General features: G+C 37.6%; 1 protein-coding gene across 1 annotated transcript; it reads right to left on the reverse strand.

Annotated features, from left to right (window-relative positions):
• Positions 1–1,938: 1,938 nt before the first annotated feature.
• Positions 1,939–21,772, reverse strand: LOC127445375 (dual specificity testis-specific protein kinase 2-like). The gene is made up of 11 exons (XM_051705416.1): positions 21,629–21,772; positions 19,691–20,209; positions 14,473–14,594; positions 13,295–13,343; positions 13,063–13,209; positions 12,787–12,869; positions 10,528–10,618; positions 10,340–10,423; positions 9,703–9,789; positions 9,383–9,479; positions 1,939–5,588 (listed from the first exon to the last, which is right to left on the reverse strand). Exons 2-11 carry the CDS (start codon positions 19,865–19,867, stop codon positions 4,555–4,557), a joined length of 1,971 nt encoding a protein of 656 aa, XP_051561376.1. The 5' UTR covers positions 19,868–20,209; positions 21,629–21,772; the 3' UTR covers positions 1,939–4,554.
• Between the last annotated feature and the right edge of the window lie 1,516 nt (positions 21,773–23,288).

The raw sequence follows: 23,288 nt of genomic DNA on the forward strand, positions 1-23,288 counted from the left end.
CCTGTCACCCATGGAACATGTGCAGGTTTGAGGGACAGCCAAAAGACCAGATTGGGAGGAGCGCAGATTACGCTTCCTTTGTATATTGTTAAAAGTTCAGACAAATTCTGAGGAGCCAGACCATGCAATGCCTTATGTGTAAGCATATGTATTTTAAAATCAACATTAAACATGACAGGGAAGCCAGTGCTTCCAAAATAGGAGTAATATGGTCACTTTTTCTGGTCCTAGTCAGGATCCTAGCTGCCGAATTTTGTACATATTGCAATTTGTTAAGTGTGGATTTAGAGACCCCAACAAGAAGTGCATTACAACAGTCAATATGTGAAAAGACAAAGGTGTTGATCAGCTTTTCAGCCAGAGAAAAAGATAGCATAGGGCTTAATCTTGCGATATTTCTGAGATAAAAAAGAAAGTCTTAACAGTGTTCTGCACATGGGCATCAAATGTCAAACAAGCATCAAAAATCACTCCAAGATTCTTCAGTTTTCTTTGAAACTCCAGAACAGAGCCATCAACAGATAGAGTTATAGTACCAGCTTTACAAAGCTGATAAGGAGAGCCAAGAAGCAAAACTTCAGTCTTATTAGTGTTTAGACAGAGAAAAATGTTAGTCATCCATATTTTATCTCAGAAATACAATTTGAAAGAAAAGAAACAGCTGAAATGTGTCCATGTTTAGAGTGGATATAGATCTGAGTATCGTCTGCATAAAAGCGATAGTTAAGGGCCGAGTGATCTTAAGAGCTGACCAAGAGGAAATAAATAAATACTAAAAAGTAATGGGCCTAAAATTGAACCCTGGGGGACACCAGTATGAACTAAACCAATCTCAGACCTGTAACCACCCATAGAAACAAACTGGCTATAGGAGAGATAGAATCTAAACCAGTTTAAAACGGTCTCAGAAACACCAAAAACAGTTTCAAGGCGGGTGAATTAAAGATTGTGATTGACAGTATCGAAAGTGGCACTGAGATCATGAATTAGATAATAAATCATTGGTGACCTTGACCAAGGCCATTTCTGTGCTATGGAATTTTCGAAAACCAGACTGAAGGGGTTCAAAGAGATTATTAACAGTAAGGTGATTATGCAGTTGAGAGGCAGCAACCCGTTCTAGGATGTTTGCCAAAAAAAAGGACGATTAGAAATAGGATGGAAGTTGTTTAAATGGTCCAAATCAATGTTTTACTTTTTTGGAACTGGAGTTACAGCAGCAATTTTTAATGCTGCTGGCACAACAACGGTACACAGGGAGTCATTTATCATGCAGAGAACAGCCGGACACAAGGACTCAAAACAAGATTTGTTTTGGATCAAGTATGCAAGTGGTGGCTTTCATACATGATACCTCTTTAGTAAGCAAATCAGGGTCAAGTTGAAAGAAATTAGAAAAAGGGGTACCAGAAAAACTGGACAAACAGAGTGGTGAGGTAGAAGAGACAGATAGAGTAAGAATAAGTTTAAGGGCACTGTCGATTTTAGAACTAAAAAAATAAAAGAAAATTATTGCATAACTGGTGTGAAACAGACAAGGTGGTGCTCATCCATTTGGCTCACTGTCAGTGCTATATTGTTGTTATAGCCTTTTTTTATTATTATTATTATTATTGTTGTTGTAAAACGTCTGAAAGAATAAAAAGAAAGTAAATATGAACCACATTCCTGATTTCTGGTTATCACTAATTATTTAACGAATAGTGATAGTGTTAGTGTACTAGTGTTGTAATAGTGTTAATTGATTTTCTTTTTTGGAGCTTGTAATTTTATTGGCCAGGACAGTGAAGACTACAGTGCTACAGCTCTAGCTCCTGTCCCACATATTGATCAGACTCATCATATGTTTATTCTCTTTACAATGCTCAGTTCTGGTTGCTATTAACCATTTCTATCTACATTTTCAAATTAGTTTAACTCTAAAAATGACAGAGAATCTTACATTCAGTCTTTTTAATTGATGAAATTGTCATAAATAACATGACTCTTTGACATTTATTAAAGCTGTTGATCCCCAGAACTCATAACAATAATCATAGAGATAAGTGCTTTACTTTAGAGAGAAAGATAGTCCTCTCTTAAAAAGAATTTAAACAGCAATGTGACACATGGACTTTACAAATCCTTCTCAATCTGTTATAACATCACTTCATCACTGACAAAAAGGAGGCAAGTTATGAATGTCTGTGCTGTACAAATACACATGATCAAATTGCTTTCAATGGATTAGCTCTTCAGTGCACTGAAAATTATACATTTAGATTTGATTATCAACTTTCTGAAAAGAGAGGACATTAAGTTTCACAGCTCACTTCCAGGCTTGACAGATTAGTATTCAAAAACTTCAACTCTTTAAAGTACTAAAAACAATTTAGTTCATTAAAACATATTCCTCAAGAAGTTTTAAAACTATATTTTACTGGATTAACCAAGAGCACTTCTTATTGCATCCATATCTCAATTCTGAATTCAAACTTGACTTGAGACAACTTCACCTCTGATGCCAGCCTGAAGGGAACTGCTAACGGACTAGAAAGCTTCTTGGCTACTGTCATGCACCGATATGTACAGATCACTCTTTTGTACAGTACTCAGCATGCACATACTTCCTACGCTCATAAGCAGGTGTTCATACACAAGCATGAGGAAATTCAGTGGACGCATTTCTAAGGTGTTACATACACTTCAGAAACTCTGCAGTTTGGTCAGACCATGAATACACCAGAACACACAGAGCAATACAGTCTCTCTGAGATTCTGGTTTATTTCTAAAGACCATAAACTAATACAAAACTGCAAAAGGTGAATTAGAATTCTGCATTTGCATTCAATCAATTTAGACTGAATATAAAGAGATGGGTCAGTTCAGGATCTATAGTATAGGAGACTGCATTGCATCTAGGCTGCTGTGAAAATTTACACTCATGTACATGTTCAAACACAATAGATATATTAATCACATGCCTCATTATTGCCTTAAAGGAATAGTTCACCCAAAACTGAAAATTCTGTCATGGAACACAAAAAAGACATTAGGGTACAACGGGGCTAATGGCCTCCCTGGGTAAAAGGCACATACATGATTTTATTTTCCACCAAAAACAAAAAACAGCAAAAACTCTCACAGCACTTTCCTTAACACCTGTTTGACACTTGCACTGCAATATTTTCCTGTTCCACGAGATCATTACGTGTAACGTTTAAAGGTTTATTTTGAGGTAATTTGATCTAACATTTAATCATTTTTAAATTGTTGCAAATAGCTAATGAAAATCCCTGAAATTATCACATTTATTTTTGGACAAAATAAGTATTTGTTATTTTCAGGTTTGTTTAAGGCGATTAAATGAAACATTTTTCAATAATCCAATCACAATGGAGATTAGTTTGTATTAATCAATTTCAATAAAATCGTTTTTGTTTTCCTTGATCTTGATACATTTTGTAACCAGAAAAAAAAGCAAATTTCCCTTAAAGGTGTGCCTTTAGTCCAATTGTACACTCTGCTAAATATCTCCTTCTGTATTCCATGAAAGAAAAAAAAATCATACAGGTTTGAAATGTCATGAGGATGAAAAAAAAGTGACAGAATTTTTGTTTATGAATGAACAATCCTTTTCCATTGTCTATGGTGGCATCTGGAAACACTTTGTGCTACACAAAATGCTCTTTGTGCTGATCTAGGACCATGTTTCTACATATGATTCCATTAAAAATCATAAAAAAGCTGAGCTAGCTTTAGATTAAAGGTGAAAGTCAACTTTCTACATCACTTTCAGCAGAAAAAAACTGCTTATTCCTAATAAGAGTAGCATTATTGGACAAGAGTGAATCATCCTGACCACTAGGGGGAGATGACAAAATTGAAATCCTATACGAGTACTCCACAAAACCTTCCTTTCTGTAAAACTAAAAATTTGCAATTTTCATTTACAGATGACTATTAAATAGTATAGTTTGCAGTATTACCATAGGACATGCACACACTGCTTTTAAACTAACACATATATCACAAAGAATTATCAACAAAAGTTTTACATCAGTATACAGCATCACACACCCTCATACACTCTCAGGGTAAAGTGAAGAGCACTCAGTCTTGAAGAGGAATGATTATCTAATAAATAAATAAATAAGCTGAAAATGCTTAACATTCTACTATTATTTGGAATGATGGGTCTCCATCATCCCAAACACAGTTTCAGGGATTGTTTTAAACACAGTCACTTTAAGTGGATCCAAAAAGAGCAAACATTTAAAAGCACCCTTTGTTGTATATTCATAATATTAACTGTAAATCTGGATTATGTTAAATAACCAAAACTATGACACAAAACTGGCGCTACAGGACCAAAATGTGTCTCTTAAATTGCCTCATCCACACATTACAAAATCAAAAACCACCAGTAGTTAAAGCAATTCTCTGTACTTGCTTTTCTCTGCACCACATTCAGTAAGATGACCATACTGACATTACTGCTGCAGCCTGACAGTGTGGTGTTGTAAATAAAGTGTCATTTCTAAGATTTTGCAGCTTTTTTGAAGTCACTCTCTTTAGGTTTGGGCCTCTGGAAGGGGTAACCCTGGCTCACAGGTTGCTGTGGGTGGAGCCAGACCCTTAGTTCCACGACAGAACTTTGCTGTGGCTGCAGATGCCTCCCCTCCGTTGAGGTTCCTATATGGTCGTCGCAGGGGTGCACAACGAGGAGGGGCTCCACGCAGGCACATGGAAGGGATGCTGAAACCAGCCAGACAGCAAGCAGGACAGGAAATGACATCGTCTTGTTCGGTAGTGGGTCGTACTGGCTTTGGGGCAGGGCTGCGGTAACCATTTAGTCTAGCCCATGCAATAGGCCGCCCAGGCCTTAGCAGTCCGTTGTAATTGTCCAAACGGGGAAGGGGAGGTAACAATGGCGGTCCGTTAGACACAGGCATAGCCCAGCCATTGGGCTGCAAAGAGGAGGAAGAGGAATAAGAAGAACCGCTAATAAGCCTCTTTACTGGTGCGGTGCCCTCTGCTGTGTCAGGGGAGCTACTACAGTCCATGGGCTCTGTGAGGCACTTCTCCACCTCTTCCTCCTCCTCTTCTTCAACTCGTTCTAAAGACACCATCTCTAAATCCAGTACCAGGCCTGAGTCTTCAGCTCCATCTTGCCATCCCTCCACCTCTTTCTCTTTCTTTCCATCTCCTAGTTCTTCTTTCCTCTCCATATTTTCTTCTTTCTGCTCCTCTTGGTCTCGGAAAGGTAGTTGGCGGCCCAGCTCAGGGGTGCACGGCAGGGACCGACACCTTCGAGGGGGTCCGCGGAGTGCCGGGCTACCGTTGAGGGATGGGGAGGCACAGGGGTCTAGAGGTGGCGGAAGGGTAAAAGTGAGGGAGATGACAGATTTGCTAGGAGTGTCAAACAGCTTGATGCGACCACCATTGAGGTCTTGGCGAAGAGAGAAGGGGTTGACCCGCACAGGTGTGCCTAAACACGGTGATGTGGCTGGAGGCAATACGTCTGACTGACTACGTGACAGACGCTGGTCACCTGGATGGAATGGCGAACTTCTCCTATATGGGCTGTCGTCGATGGAAACAGGTTCTGGGGAAATCACAACAAGGAGTTGTCAAACTGAACACAGTTACAGTTGAGGTCAGAAATTTATATAAACTTAGGTTGAAGTCATTAAAACTATACCAAAACTAAATTTCATATTAGCAAACTATAGTTTTGCCAAGTCGTTTAGGACATCTATTTTGTGCATTACACGAGTAATTTTTCCGATAATTGTTAACAGACAGATTGTTTCACTTTTCATTGACTATCACAATTCTAGTGGATCAGAAGTTTACATTCACTAAGTTAACTGTGCCTTTAAGCAGCTTGGAAAATTCCAGAAAATGATGTCAATCCTTTAGACAATTAGCTTCTGATAGGAGGTGTACCTGTGGATGTATTTTAAAGCCTACCTTCAAACTCAGTGCCTCTGTTTGACATCACAGGAAAATCAATAGAAATCAGCAAAGACCTCAGAAAAAAAATTGTGGACCTACACAAGTCAGGTTCATCCTTGGGAGCAATTTCCAAACACCTGAAGTTACCATGTTCATCTGTACAAACGATAGTACGTAAGTATAAACACCATGGGACAACGCAGCCATCATACCGCTCAGGAAGGAGATGCATTCTGTCTCCTGGAGATGAATGTAGTTTGGTGTGAAAAGTGCAAATCAATCCCAGAACAACAGCAAATGACCTTGTGATGATGCTGGAGAAAACAGGTAGACAAGTATCTATATCCACAATAAAACGAGTCCTATATCGACATAACCTGAAAAGATGCTCAGTAAGGAAGAAGCCACTGCTCCAAAACCACATTAAAAAAGCCAGACTACAGTTTGCAAGTGTACATGGGGACAAAGATCTTACTTCTTGGAGAAATTTCCTCTGGTCTGATGAAACAAAAATTGAACTTTTTGGCCATAATGACCATCGTTATGTTTGGAGGAAAAAGGGTGAGGCTTACAAGCCAAAGAACACCATCCCAACCGTGAAGCATGGGGGTGGCAGCATTATGTTGTGGGGGTGCTTTGCTGCAGGAGGGACTGGTGCACTTCACAAAATAGATGGCATCATGAGGTAGGAAAATTATGTGGATATATTGAAGCAACATATCAAGACATCAGCCATGAAGTTAAAGCTCGGTCACAAATGTGTCTTCCAAATGGACAATGACCCCAAGCATACCTTCAAAGTTGTGGCAAAATGGTTTAAGGACAACAAAGTCAAGGTATCGGTGTGGCCATCACAAAGCCCTGACCTCAATCTGTTAGAAAATTTCAGAATCAGAATCAGCTTTATTGCCAAGTATGCTTACACATACAAGGAATTTGTCTTGGTGACAGGAGCTTCCAGTGCACAATACAAAACAGCAACAAGACATAGATAATAATAATAATAATAATAATAATAATTAAAAATAAAATAAAATAAATTAATAGAAAATAAAGTATATATAGAATACACAATATGACATACATATATACATATATACATACATATACACATATTCACACATACATACACACACATACATACACACATACGTAGTGCAAATCTAAATACAAATCTGTTATATACAGTGCAAGGGAATGTAATGGCAGAAGAGGTTGGATGTGTTGAATTAATATAAAAAGACTAGACTGTGAATTGCACATAATTATTGCTCAATTGGGCAGATTTAACTGTTCATGAGATGGATAGCCTGAGGGAAAAAACTGTTCCTGTGCCTGACGGTTCTGGTGCTCAGAGCTCTGAAGCATCGGCCAGAAGGCAACAGTTAAAAAATGTAGCGGGCAGGGTGGGTGGGGTCCAGAGTGATTTTTCCAGCCTTTTTCCTCACTCTGGAAGTGTATAGTTCTTGAAGAAAGGGCAGGGGGCAACCAATAATACTCTCAGCAGTTTGAACTGTCCTTTGTAGTCTTCTGATATCTGATTTCGTAGCTGAACCAAACCAGACAGTTACTGAAGTGCAGAGGACAGACTCAATGACTGCTGAGTAAAACTGTATCAGCAGCGCCTGTGGCAGGTTGAACTTCCTCAACTGGCGAAGGAAGTATAACCTCCGCTGGGCCTTTTTCACAATGGAGTCAATGTGGGTCTCCCACTTCAGGTCATGTGAGATGGTAGTGCCCAGGAACCTGAATGACTCCACTGCTGCCACAGTGCTGTTTAGAATGGTGAGGGGGGTCATGTTGGGGTGTTCCTCCTAAAGTCCACAATCATCTCCACCGTTTTGAGCGTGTTCAGCTCAAGGTTGTTTTTACTGCACCAGACAGCCAGCTGTTCAACCTCCATTCTGTATGCAGACTCATCGTCATCTCGGATGAGGCCGATGACAATGGTGTCGTCTGCAAACTTCAGGAGCTTGACAGAGGGGTCCTTGGCGATGCAGTCATTGGTGTAGAGGGAGAAGAGTAGTGGGGAGTGCACACAACCCTGGGGGGCACCAGTGCTGATTGTACAGGTGCTGGAAGTGAATTTCCCCAGTCTCACTAACTGCTGCCTATCTGTCAGAAAGCTGGTGATCCACTGAAAGACAGACGTGGGAACAGAGAGCTGGTGTAGTTTAGTCTGGATAGATCTGATAGAAAATTTGTGGGCAGAATTGAAAAAGCATGTGCGAGCAAGGAGGCCTACAAACCTGACTCAGTTACACCAGTTCCGTCTGGAGGAATGGGCCAAAATTCCAGCAACTTATTGTGAGAAGCTTGTGGAAGGCTACCCAAAATGTTTGACCCAAGTTAAACAATTTAAAGGCAATGCTACCAAATACTAACAAATTGTATGTAAACTTCTGACCCACTGGGAATGTGATGAAAGAAATAAAAGCTGAAATAAATCATTCTTTCTGCTATTATTCTGATATTTCACATTCTTAAAATAAAGTAGTGATCCTAACTGACCTTAGACAGAGAATGTTTTCTACAATTAAATGTCAGGAATTGTGAAAACTGAGATTAAATGTATTTGGCTAAGGTGTATGTAAACTTCTGACTTCAACTGTATTACTCTAGCAGTGGTAAAAATAAATACATACATACATAAATAAATAAATAAATATCGCTAATTAAACTCCATCTGGGTTCAATTCAAGTTATGCTCAATCTACAGAATTTGTGGCATAATATTGATTACCACGGAAAATAATTTTAACATGTCCATTTTTTATTTTAAAAAACACAAAAATCGTGTATACAGTAAAGCACTTACAATGGAAGTGAATGGGGCCAGTGAAACATACACACCGTTTCAAAAGTATAGCCAGAAGGTATGCAATTTTATTACACTAAAATCATGTAAACACGTATAATGTTTATATCTCATGGCTGTACTTTTGAAACAGTGTGTATTTTAATGTTTATGAACTGGCCTCATTTTTTTTTTAAATAAACAAGGGACGAGTTAAAATATTTGTTGTGATAGTCAACAGTTTGCTACAAATTGAGCTTAACTTGTATTGAAAAAGAAAAAATTATCACATTAGCCCAAAATCCTGCTCCACATAAATGTGTATTAAAAATCAAATATGTTCTGATTAGCTGTGACTGCATCAAGACACACAGCAATTTCACATTCAGTGTGGACTTGATTGCTTGTTGCATTGCACCTGGTTATATGAGTAATTACGTTTTTACATATGTAAATTATTTTATACATACAATATGTGCATGTGAGTTTATACAAATTATTTATGTCTTTGTATTTCGGTTCAGTTTGGTCTTTGATAGTGCTCAAATGGCTTAACAGCTCATTTCTGTTACAGCTTTTATTTTATTTTCAACTATGAATAAATTAATAAATCCTTACCAATGTGTAATTTGTAACAAACTTACCTAAGATAACTGGAGCTTCATTCTTCTCCCTCTCTCTCTCAATCCTCTCAAGGATCAGTACTATCTCAGAAAAAGCAGGACGACTATCTGCACACATCTGCCACAGAAAGAGAATAACAATTTAAGTGACAGAACCATGGCCGGGTCTAAGGGGGGGCTAGATGGGGCACTCCCCCCAAGAGAAAAAACTTCTGATGCCCACTCCTCCACCTCCCGTCCAATGGCGAAATGATCAACTTTGCTCAGTGTGTATATTAAATGTCAACATATTCACAAAGACTTCAAATAATGTGTTTTTGAATTTAAGGTATATGGCTTACATTGCAGCAGTTGACAGCCAGGCTAAGGAATGAAGGTGGACAGTCACCCACCATGTGCTCAAAGGCGTCAACATCCAGTCCAAAATCCTACAGACAAACAGATTCCTTGGTGATGTTTCATATGTACTGGACAGGTAAGACACCTTCACATATGCCTTGTTTCCGAGACAAAATACAAATATGCACAGACAATTTTGATATAAATCCTGAGGTTTGAATATTGAACATTGAGTTAAACATCTTCATAAAGAAATATGCAATATGCTGCATCACCAGCAGAGGGAACTAGCTCTCTAAAAAGTAGATGCTGATTTCAACTGTCAACACCGCAGTAATCATGAAAAATTCAACATCAGTGTAGAATTCTCATCTTGGATCAATAATGATTCGAAAACCATGTTATGAAAAAAAAAAAAAACAAGAAAAAAAAAAAAACATGGGAGTAACGAAACAATCAGACTAAATTGAAATTTTAATTTTAAGACCAGTCATTATTTAAATTTGGTTATGAGGTGATTCTCCACAGAAAAAAATTTAAGCCTAGATCTAGGCTTGATTTATGTCTGTTAACCCATCACATATGCAGTGATTTTTCTTCTGTGTTTAATTCACTGCTGTGATGTGTGCGGTCATGTACCTCTGTCCGTGGCATGATATCTGGGTCAGCCTCAATTCGGCCAATAATCTCACAAAGGATTATTCCATATGCAAAGACATCCACCTACGATACAAAAATGCTTATTTTACACTTTGGCACTTATTTTACACAAGTGACAACAGAACACTGCACTTGGATGTTGAGATGCTAAAAATAAAAAAGTGTACCTTCTCATTGTAAAGCTCTCCTCTCAACATTTCTGGGGCCATCCAGTAGGGGGAGCCCACAACAGCCAAAGGTTGCTTTTCAACACCATCACTGTGACAAACAAGACAGATGTTTCATCTTTCCTTATCAAGGGGTCAAGGTTTGGTTGTTTAGTGTGGGGCCGTAGTCAGTTAGCCCCTACATTTAGATACCACAGCTAAACTATCAAGGTGGCATAAAGCAACTTTCTTTATTGAAGGCCATTTAAAAGTAGTAGTGTATTTAGACTAACTAAAAATGTTTGCAAGAAACATTACTATTATAGGAGATGTTTTGCAAGTGACTCTGCCGGAGGTCTACTAAAAGTGAAAGCTGTACTAAATGTTTTCTCTCTTTGTTGCCTTTCACATTACAGCTTAGGATAGATGATAGTGAAGGGCTTGTGTACATTCATTGGGTGCTATCAGACAGTCAGCATTGTCATCATGTCAGGACATAATTTTCCTGTGGCTCGAGAGTGATTAGTCACATGGCATTTATGGATTCGATAGCTGAACAACTCGCATTGATATGAATAGGAATGCTAATGCAATCCAGTTATAACACAGCTCTGGAACACTTGATTCTGATTGGTCAATAACATAATTCAACGGTCAAATATTCCTGATTAATGGTCGCACATTATTTTGCGGTAATGACTGGCTGACTGTACATTATCACTTATGTATTACATTCCTTCTTGTTCCTTTCAATCAATAGGTGGAATTCCCAGATAAGTTAAGATACTTTAAAGCAAATGTTCACAGAAAAATGAAAATTCTCTCATTATTTACTCACCCTCATGACATCTCAAACTTTCTTTCTGCTGCAGAACAAAAACAAACATTTTCAGAAGAATATTTCAGCTCTGTAGGTCCATAAAATACAAGTGAATATTGACTAAAACTTTAAAGGTCAAAATGCGCATAAAAGTAATCCATATGACTCCAGATATTTAATTCATGTCTTCTGAAGCGATCCAATCGATTTGGGATGAGAACAGACCAAAATATAACTATTTTTTCACTATAAATCTTGACAGCAGTCTCCTCGATCATGATTTCAAGCTCGATTACACTTCCTGATGATCATATCAGTATATCACAGACTTTTGCAGTTTAATTATCACACAAAGACATATCACAAATTTAATTTGATTAATTATGTATAACTAGATTCCATGATTCCGTCCATGTTTTCCACATACTACATGTGGAAACCATGGTATAAGCTGACTCCGATTGTTGATTACTGAAAATTAATTCACATCCTGATGTGTAAAGGCCATATCACCATGCTACCAACTCAGGGTTTAAAAAAACAAAATGTGTGGTCTGGCCGTCATTGTTGTCCAAACTTTAGAAACAAAAATCATATTTTGTACTAAATCAACACTTAAACTGTTGTGTCGGAGCAAAGCACAGATGACAGCAGATGAGCAGAGAATGTCTGTGACAGGTAACTGTTCATGATAGTTAAATGTTGATGTTGATTCACAATGTGCAGTCGACAGCAGTGACAAAACTATTTGAATTTGTGTATTTGACCGATTCCGAGTCCCGATCTATTTCCGTTTTTTTATGTACGTGCAACAAAAACCTTGTTAGCAACACAGTCAAACAGTTTTATTATACTAAAATATTTTCCAGGAGGAATAATTTTTTTCCAGGACATTTAGGTATTTTTTCTAATTTTCCATGACTTTTCCATGAATGGAAAACTGCATTGCAAAATTCCAGGTTTCCCAGGACGCATGGGAACCCTGGCTCTGCACACGCGTTAAGCGCTAGGAAGTGTAATCGAGCTTGAAATCATAATGGTGCCAAGAGACTGCAATGGCAAGATGTACAGTGAAAAAGGAATTTCATTTTGGTCTATTCTCGCTCAAAACCAATTGGATTGCTTCTGAAGACATGGATTTAACCACTGGAGTCTTATGGATTACTTTTATGCTGCTTTGATGTGCTTTTTGGAGTTTCAAAATTCTGCTCACCATTCATTTGCATTGTATGGACTTACAGAGATATTCTCCTAAAAATCTTTGATTGTGTTCTGCTGAAGAAAGAAAGTCATACACATCGGGGATGGTAAATGATGAGAGAATTTTCATTTTTGAGTGAACTACTCCTTTAGCTTGTGTCACTAGATTAATACATTTAAAATGTTAAATCAAAAATATCATGATAAAATGAGTGTCAAAAAAGCTGTGTTTTTCGAAGTAAAAGGTGAGTTGGACTGACCTGTAATCAGGGATTTTCTCTGCCAGTCCAAAGTCACCAACCACAGCTGTAAAAGCACCATTTTCACAACGCACCAGACAATTCTGCAAAAGGGTGACATGATAAGAATATATATATATATATATATATATATGGCATTTTGTATGTTCCTATACAAGTTTCAACATCTCAGCTTTATTTATGTGTCCCATAAATGCTTGCAACAAGCATGCAGGGACTAGAGTAAAGTGGTGGTGTAATAAACTAAAAGACAATTTTTTATTTGTGTTTGTTTACCTTAGATGTGAGATCTCGGTGGAAAATGCCCTTGCTGTGTAGATACTGCAGCCCTCTTGCAATATCCAGAGACAGACCTATCCTCACAGTCCATGACAGATATATATCACTGTCTAGCAGCTGCTCCAGGTTGCCCCCATTAATGTACTGTAACCATGACACCACTGTTATAATCACATCAACCAGACAGACCATTAACTCCTGTAGTCTGGATTTCTGTGTGAAGTCTTACCTCAGTAAGAGCATGAAGCTGTCCTTCTTGAACACAAACCCCCAAAAACCTAACAGAGCAACACAGGGATATAAAGTGAAAGAGAGAAAAAGGGGGTGAAGTTGAGTATTAGCACACATATAACAATACAATTTATGATTTTTATATGAATATTATGTTTTATAAAATATTCAGTGCCTGATGAATGTCTCTGACCGAAACACTGTGTTATTTAATAAAGATTTGTGAGCTATGACTATGCATGAGTTTTCCCATTTGTTCCTGAATATTTTAGAAATAAAATAAAATCCCCTGGAGTCACGAGTTTGAATCCAGGGCGTGCTGAGTGACTCCAGCCAGGTCTCCTAAGCAACCAAATTGGCCTAGGTTGCTAGGGATGGTAGAGTCACATGGGATAACCTCCTCGTGGGCGCGATTAGTGGTTCTCACTCTCAATGGGGCATGTGGTAAGTTGTGCTTGGATCGCGTAGAGTAGCATGAGCCTCCACATGCTCTGAGTCTCCGTGGTGTCATGCACAACGAGCCACGTGATAAGATGCACGGATTGACGGTCTCAAAAGTGGAGGCAACTGAGACTTATCCTTCGCCACCCGGATTGAGGTGAGTAACTGCACCACCACGAGGACCTAGTAAGTAGTGGGAATTGGACATTCCAAAATTGGGGAGAAAAGGGTATTAAAAAAAAAAAGAAATAAAATACAATTATTTAAAAGAAATATACTGTATGACTATTAATTTTTCTGAAGTGCTTTTAGTGAATCCTTTCAAAAGCCGTAAATTAGCACAAAGCAAAACATCCAGTGAGAGAGTCAGATGTTAATTCAGTAACCGCTCGGACAGATTGAGGAATTCGTTAGACTGATTCAAACTCATGAGTTTGTGATTCTTTTTGACTTCTTTAACAAAAGAACCAGCACATAAGAGTCATTCATTTCATAAATCATCATAGTCTGTTTACTGTAATTGTATTATTTTGCAGTACCCAATCTTCTGATCTCGTCACATTCAATTCAGACTGCAACGTGATGTGGCACTATAAATTCAGCAGCTGTGCAATTCTGCTACCAAATAGCGGCACAGGAAACACTACATTGTAGTATTTTCAAATAATTTCATACATTAACAGTGAAGTATTCCCAGTTTTATGAGGAAAGAGGAGAGAATGGTGCATTTCAGACCTGAGGATGTTGGGGTGGTAGAGGCGGTTCATCAGTTGCACCTCTCTCAGCATGTTGGCTTTGTTACTGGCCATAGTGTTCATCTTCAGAGCCATCACCTGCCCTGTGATCCTGTGCTGCACCTGTATAATACACACACAAACTTGTTTTTATATCTTTGTGGGGACTCTCCATAGACTTCCATGTATTTTATGGATTTTATACAGATCTAACAATAATTTCTATCCCCTAACCCTACCCCTAAACCTCACAGAAACATTTTTACATTTTCAAAAAAAACATCATTTAGTATGCTTTTAATATGCCATTTCCCTTGTGGGGACTGCTGGCTGGGTAGGTAGAGAATGGGTAGGTAGGTGATCTCAGGTTTTACTATCCTTGTGGGGACAATGTAGTATAAACATGTACACACACACACACACACACACACATACACACACACACACACACACACACACACAGAGAGAGAGAGAGACAGAGACACAGAGAGACACACAGAGAGACACACAGAGAGAGAGAGAGAGAGAGAGAGAGAGAGACAGACAGACAGACAGACATTCAAATTCAGAGAGACTCATTTATGGATGCCACCATTGAAAGCACTTTTTGAATGATACAGGTAATGCACAATATTATATGTTTTCTGTTGATTTTTCATTAAATATTTTATTTTTCCTGGGATTTACTATTTATAATATTTCAATATGTTGTCAACTCTAGACACAGATTTCCTGATTTGAAAATTCATGCCAAGTCTTCTGTAAAAACTTCAGTAAAAACTCATCATTTCCATCTAGTTTCAAGCTCTAGTGTTTTCACTCATATTCTCCTCATATTCATATATATATATATATATATATATATATACACACACACACACACTGCAAAAATGTCTACTAGAAAATAGAGGAAAACTTCAAATAAAACTTCACAAGTGAAGAAAATCTGCCAACAGAAAATAAACATATTCCATTGAGATACATACACTCAAAACAGGTCTTAATTTCTTGTTTAAATGTATTGTGTTAAGGTTGTATAGATGTTTTTACTGTAAAACAGGACAAAGAGACTGATTAAGAATAGTATTTTTGCAGTGTATACAGTAGGCTAAATATTGGCATTCACTTTTTTTTTGACAGTGCAGCAATGCTGCAAAACCCATTTTCTAAAATAAATTTAGGCCACATCCACACTAATATGTTTTCGTTTGGCAACCACGCTCAATTCACCATGCGCCTCACCGAGAACAAACCACATTATAGCGACCACGAGGAGGTTACCCCATGTGACTCTACCCTCCCTAGCAACTGGGCCAATTTGGTTGCTTAGGAGACCTGGCTGGAGTCACTCAGCACGCCCTGGGATTCGAACTAGCGAACTCCAGGGGTGGTAGCCAGCGTATTTTACCACTGAGCTACCCATTTTCATCGTTCTAACGATATTGTTTTCCAAAGTATGCCGTAATGGAGAGCATTTTTTAAACATTCCATTTTCAGTGGTGGAAAATGCCATTCTAGTGTGGCAAAATTAAAGCTTTTCCAAACAAAAATGTATTAGTGTGGACACAGCCATAAACAGCAAATGGTAGACTGCTTTTTCCCCACTAACATTACATTTTGATCCAGACTTGTAATTATCAATCTATTAGGGATGTTAACGATAATCGATGATCAATTATTTGTCGCTGATATTCAATCCATTAAGCTTTTCGATCATCTATGAACATTTTTCTATAGAAGAACATTGCGTTTACTGGATAAACCATGATAGTGTGTTAAAGTACAACATGACAACAAGCAGAGTTGATCCGCCATTCTCCCTGTATCATCAACACCGACAATCACCTCCGCTCTCACCAGTAGAACATGCAGGTGCAGCAGTTATAAACTGTATTCACACAGCGTGTTATTATTTGACTTAATTTCAAATAAATAAAGTAAGGTCTGAAATATCCCACAATCTACACCATGAAGTTTTTAATTAACTTAAATCTAAATCTAAGTTATTATGAACAGTAATGCAATTAAATGTGCACTCAGTCATTTTTTCCTCATTAAAAAAAGTTTAACTCCTAAAGACATGAATTGCAATTTTGCAATAAATGTAGGAAATCATGACCACTCACATTAAAATGAAGGCTCAGTTACCTTTTAAAATCTGTTTTATTCTACATTGAGAGGGTCCCCTCATGGGGGCTGCCATGTTTGAATCACATGATCAGCTGAATACTACTCAATTAGTCTCAGTAACCGTCCTGTTTTTTGACACTTTCACTCATTGATTAAAGTAATCATGGCTGACTGTGAAAACTAAATTTCTAAAATGGCATCTGAAACTGAAAACAATTGATTTTAAATGATGCTGCATCCAAACTGCTAGGTGTGAGTGTCAGTCCACGATGTCACAAAGACAAAAGTTACTGTGTGCGCCTTTAATAGTAAATTAAACAATTCACAAATTCATATAAAACACAGACTGAATTCATTAAAAATACACTGAACTGAAAATATATTAAGAGGAGAATACATTACCAATACTCTCATTTATTAAGTGTATTTAAATTATATTTAACAGTATGCAACATGCATATACTTCAATGTTTCATGATTTCACATTTTCTTCTACAGTTAAGGATTTTTTCTCAGATGTTGACGTTTTCAAGTTTGCATTAGTATGGTTAATCAGTCAAATATAAAACTTTGTATATAGCTTTGACTGAAGAAAAATATGCGTCTTGAATTATTTTGAGTTTCAAGCTGTTCATCACGTGCAGTCTATTATTGTTAATGATTAATCGATTTTCATTCATTAACCTTAATGATTGTTGAGAAAAATTCTTAAAATTCTTAATTAAGTTATATCTTCCTAAATATGTTCTTTTCTTACCCAAAATACTAATCAAAAGTGTATTACTACACTAGAGTGCCTTAAACCTCCACAGCTGGTCAGCACAGCAGTGTTGAGAGTGCATGATGGGTAATGCCATTCAGTCATGTGGTTAACCTGCAGTCATTCAGGATGAAATCTATATACTGTACAGCTGGACTAGGGCATCTAATACTGATTTAGCTGGCCATAGTAGGTAGAATTACTCTGAAACATGCATTAGACTGATTTGACCTTCATTTTAAGGTTACTAAAGGATAAACGAGTTGAGTTCAGAAAACAGCTGTAGGTATTTGTTGGTTCAGAAAATAGTTGCATTAGTGTCTTTTTTATATTTGAATTAAATATGACCATTGGCCTGAGAAAGAGTGAGAGACAGAAAGATCCAGTATGGTGTGTGAAGTATTAATAGCCGTTAGGCACTAATAGGCTTTCTGGATTTCCCATCATCCCACCTAGCCTGCTGGGATCCAGGACATCATCGCAATGACATCACACACAAAACTTCACATGGGCTGCAACCACTCCCACATAATATCTATCACCAAACATCATAACACACAGCATCCCATGTGTATAAATCAAGATATCAGACTGACTTTGATGAATAACTATTTGCAATAGCTGAAACCCAATCATATCAGCAACACTGTACATTCATATCTCATTCTCTATCGCTTTAACACAGAGCCTTTTGACAGTCAGATGTATTTTTCTATGATGCTTTTGTTGTATAGTAGTGATAAATTACAATTCTGACTTCTACATCATTTGCTCATCGTGGACAAAGGGGAAATGACTGTTGCAAAGACCATTTTTTCTGAAATCTGGCACAAACAACACATTCTTTAAATATTCAATTTCTGTCCCAAAAGAAATCAATCAATATATTGAAGAGTGCTATAATTTAATTGGACTGATGTTGGACTACGCACTTAGCTTTTACTCAGTAAGTGGCCTTTTAGTGATGCACTAAACCTACATTGCTCTTTTGTATCTAGTTGTAGATCTCAGAAGTACAAAATACTGTAATGTACAGAAGTTAAGAATATGTAAAGACAAAAAGTTCACAAATCAGAAAACTTGCCATATTAACATCTGTTTCTTTATGATTTATAGAGGCCAATAAAAGTCATAAGTCAAGTGGGCTTTTTAAATTTGAAAACCTCATTAGTTTAACCTTATAACTTATGATATATGCTCATGTATAATGAGCCTACTCTAATGCATCTGTAATACTGAAGTGACTCAACTAGGAACCACTGATCAAGAAAAGTGTCATTTCTGTGTTAACAAATGTTCAAAATGACAGCCACAAATAACAGAAAAAGATAAGAGACTTGAATACTCCACAAGGTCCACCATGAGCCAAGTCCAAAAGGAGTGTCTGTGGTTTGTTAATTATTAAATATGTTAATTTTTGAAGTTCACTATACTAATTTGTGCCCAGACTGAAAGAATGTGCATCAAAGTGAAGGGTCACGCTGTGATGTCATCAAAATTATGCTGAACAAAGAACACAAACTGTTTTATATTGTGTTCTTTCCACAACAAGAAAACCAGAGAGGTCAACTGTTGACAATGTCAGCATGAAATATTATTTATATAATTGCATATTTTAAGCCTGACTGTTTAATAGGGTGGCAAAAGCATAGCTTTTAAATAAAGGGAATAGACAGGTATTTTGTGGACTAAAGACTTGGGCACTGAGACAGTCAACAGAGACATGGGCCAAAACACTTCTGTGATGAGGTAGACAGATTAGGACAGGTTGGTAATCTGATTATGCTGTCGAGTAGAACTGGCCTGCTTTATCATTTAATCACAGACGCTGATGTTGCTCTTAACATTGATACACTGTTACTATCACAAGATGATTGGGAAACAGTGATTTGAGCTATTATGCATTGTAGTTCATGAGACTTCCATTAAAGTGAAATATTCTCTACATCTAGCTACATATTGTAGGCATTCAAATTTCAGTGTGTATGTGCTTACAGGTTCCTACTGTTTGAATAAGGAGGCTCTTATGCATCCCATGAACTCCAGTAAGGACCATCATGAATGCATTTCACAAGTCTCCTGGACCTTCTTGATCAGAATTAAAAGTCTATTCTATTCTTATTCTATATGTTCTGTTATGGATTGACTCCAAAAATCTTTCTGATTGCTTTCATCCCAAACTTGAAGTTATTTAGGTTATAAGTATATTTCATCAAACCAGCAGCCAGTAGGCACATGTGCAACCAATCATCTGTCAGTAAAAGCATGACCACTGCAATATGTCTACAACAGCGGATAATCATTTGTGGGTGAAAAGAGAAAAGGTTACCTTGAACACTTCGGAGAAAAAGCCGGAGCCGATTTTTTCACAGAAGAAATCATCAATTCGTGCCAGGCTGGACACTGCACTACGCAGAGCCCGGTACGATGATGGCCGGATCCGGTGGGGCCCGTAAAGCACTTGTGGAGGGGGCTCGCATGGTTCTTGGTTATCATCTTGATCCATTATGATCGAAGGATAGGCAGCAGGTACCTTAACGCAGCCAAGTCCAAATATCCATGACCCAAGTGTGATGAAATACAATTAATCCTCTACTAAAAGAAACTGCGGCAATACTCTTGTCTAGTGAATGATTCTCCCTGTTGTACAATTCCGTATTTAACCACATAAAATTACCCAATTAAACAGTCTCAAAAAAGGACTTAACGCAAATGATGGGGAGTGTGCTTGAATTCTTTCCAGAGTGATGCGGTTGCCATGTTTCATATTCTGGTCAGTCGTCCTCTCAATCTCTGTTGCCCGGTTTGCCGGAAGCTTCAGTCCATATGGGTTACGGTACCAAACCTCCTGTAAAAACAATTCAATATGTTTTAAATACAAATAGCTAGCATTAGGGCCCGTCTTGTTGCGCTAAAAAAGCCAGACGCAGCGCAACAAATAGAACAGAACGCAGGTGCCACAAGAAGCTTTTTTTATTTAAGTTAAAGGAATATTCTGGGTTCAATACAAGTTAAGCTCAATCGACAGCATTTGTAGCACAATACTGATTACCACAATAAGTGACTCATCCTTACTTTCCTTTAAAAAAGAAGTAAAAATCGAGGTTACAGTGAAGCACTTACAATGGACGTGATTGGGGCCAATTTTTGGAGGGTTTAAAGGCAGAAATGTGAAGCCTATAATTTTATAAAAGCACTTACATTAACTCTTCTGCGAATACGTGTATTATTTGAGCTGTAAAGTTGTTTAAATCGTGCTTTTTTCCGGGATCACAAGGTTTACGATATTACGTTGTCATGGCAACAAAGTCATAAAATTGGATTTAACTTTACACCGAAAAGGTTAGTGACTTCACACTAAAGTCATGTTAACACGAATACTGTTTATGTCTTGTGGTTAGAGCCTACTTTTGAAACAGCGAGTATTTTAATGTTTACAGTTTGGTCCCATTCACTTCCATTGCAAGTGCATTGCGGGAAGCCAAATTTGTGCTTTTTTCAAGAAAAGGAAGGACGAGTCGAAATTAATTTTTGTGGTAATCAACATTACGCCACAAATGCTGTCGCTTGAGCTTAACTTGTATTGAACCCAGAATGTTCCTTTAACTTTAACACGGCGTCGAAAAAACGCAGCGCTCCTGCGCAAGACGCTAAAAACCCAGCGAGACGCGTCGCAACGGTCAAAGAAGTCCGTCTAGCGCATCTTAACATTGAAATACAAAGGGAAACAGCACAGACTGACACAAAAACGAGTTCGGTGTGAACGGCCCCTTACTCCGAGTGCCTCCTCATTCTATTGCCATAGGCTGATCTATTAAATGCTGTCACTATTTATTATAGGCTTAAAACAGAGTAAAATTATACCAGTAGGTTGAATGGTGTCTTGCTGCAAGCTCTTTAAATCACTTTACAATCCAGAAAATGTATTCCATCTAAAAATTGCATTTATTTTGTTGCTGAAAGAGAGGCGGTGTGTTGTCCGCACCATCTGTCAAGCCTGGCTACAGGATCCATTGCGGATTGTTGCTGAAATGGCATGACCGCTACAGCTGCTCAATGCAATTCGTGTCTCGCCTTCACCGAGTTTAAAAGCGACTGTCGTTTCACAGTTTTTGCAGGCTTAACTGGAAATTATTTTCTATTAGAAATGTGATATAATAATAAAAACATTTATAAGTAGGCACATGCAAGCCTACCGGTTAGCACAGGGTCGGTCGGCATGCACGTAACCGGGCCCATCCGGCAGCCCTAGAATAAGACACTTTACCTGATTTAAATAAGATCGAAGAAATATGTCTCGACAGGGGACAAACGTAGCATGTAGCAGATCTTCGGTGTTTAGTCATACGACATCTCGTCCGTAAACTGTCACTGTCCGCATCGGCCATTTACCGCTTATTCCGCTTGTAAATTTGCCCGTTCATTGGTGAAGAATAGGGGCGGGTCTTGGCAAGGCTGGACATTGCGATTGGAGCATGCGCAGTGAGTGCTTCCACGCATCCCAGTCTGACACTGCACGAGATTCAGAATTTCAGATGTGCATTCAGGTCAACTTGGATGTCCACAAAAACCACCGAGTAGCTTTTTAAGACCCTAACAATGCTGCTTCCATTCAATAAATAGAGTTATCAATCTTTAGCTCAGAAACAGCACGTTATTGACCACCACTGGCTGCTTGCTAATCGTGGAAATTATTGCTTAATTCTATTTTAATGCAGCCTAAACACATTACAGGCATGTTTTGAAATAAAACCTCAGCTGCAATTTATATATATATATATATATATATATATATATATATATATATATATATATATATATATCCCTTTCGCATGATATAAGCTCTCATACGTTGGCTTGTCATTGGCTGTGTTCTACATCATTCAAGCATTTGAGCCAATAAGCTGCCAGTCCGCTAGCTTAGATGAACGCTAGCTTTTTTATTATTTATATATTTATATAAATACTGTTTGCTGGTAACAACACAGTGATCTTCAGCTCCTCTTAGCCAAAGCCACAGTTCCTTCACCTGAAAGCCTTTGTTGTTCAGTAATGTCAGTATTACAACCCACAACACAGTGAATTTGATTTAACCTGAAATATAAATGTTTTAATTCAATTTGATTATTATATTTCTATTTATTTTCTTTTCTTTTTTTGCTTTGCTATTATGTGTCACAATGTTCTCTTTAGAACCGTACCATTAGTTTATAATAATAATCTAGTTATAGTTTATGCCAGTATCTAGATATTTCAGCAAAAACGTGTTTCACAATCAGGAACTAAAACCTAAATGTTTTTCATTTCGGTTCGTTCTGAGCAAAAACAGTATTTTTTCGTACAGGTTCGGAAGTTCCACAGCCTCCTTTCCAAATGGTTACCGGTTAGAACAAAATAAAAGAACGGTTGATAACATTCTTTTTAAAATGACAGTACACTAAGCTAAGGGTGGGTGAAATACCAATTGCAGTGTTGCCAGATCTCACAAGAGAAACAAGCAAACTGTTCTGGAAAAACAAGCCACTTGTCTCACAAAAATAAGTGAAAATAAGCTATAAAATTGTTCCTGTATGGTGGATTTATCAGCATAGAAATCATAACAAGCATACAAATAATTAACAGTGAAGTTTAATTTTACAGATCTGCTTCTCAGTCAAAACCCAGCAGCATCAAATCTGTATTAATGCATCATATCTAACAATAATTCAGCAAAGACTTGGAAACAACTGAGAAATGTACTTTTTTACCTCTAATAATATTTTCCTTTTATCTGGATTGTGTAAATAATAAATTTAGGCAAAGCCAAAGTCAGCAAAAAAAAAAAAAAAAAAAAAAAAAATCCTCTCATTTTCAACTGCTTTTATTTTCAGCAAACTTAACATGTGTAAATATTTGTATGAACATAAAAAGATTCAACAACTAAGACA

The sequence above is a fragment of the Myxocyprinus asiaticus genome, chromosome 8 (assembly GCF_019703515.2).
Source record: "Myxocyprinus asiaticus isolate MX2 ecotype Aquarium Trade chromosome 8, UBuf_Myxa_2, whole genome shotgun sequence".
Lineage (NCBI taxonomy): Eukaryota > Metazoa > Chordata > Actinopteri > Cypriniformes > Catostomidae > Myxocyprinus > Myxocyprinus asiaticus.

Bases quoted from the DNA above. Each gene is read 5' to 3' on its own strand.
- LOC127445375 (XM_051705416.1), bottom strand. From the start codon at position 19,867: ATGGATCAAGATGATAACCAAGAACCATGCGAGCCCCCTCCACAAGTG. The intron at 12,870-13,062 runs GTAAACAAACAC...ACCCTTTTGCAG, and splicing joins ACCGAGATCTCACATCTAAG to AATTGTCTGGTGCGTTGTGA. The intron at 5,589-9,382 runs GTAAGTTTGTTA...TGATTTCCCCAG, and splicing joins TGAAGCTCCAGTTATCTTAG to AACCTGTTTCCATCGACGAC.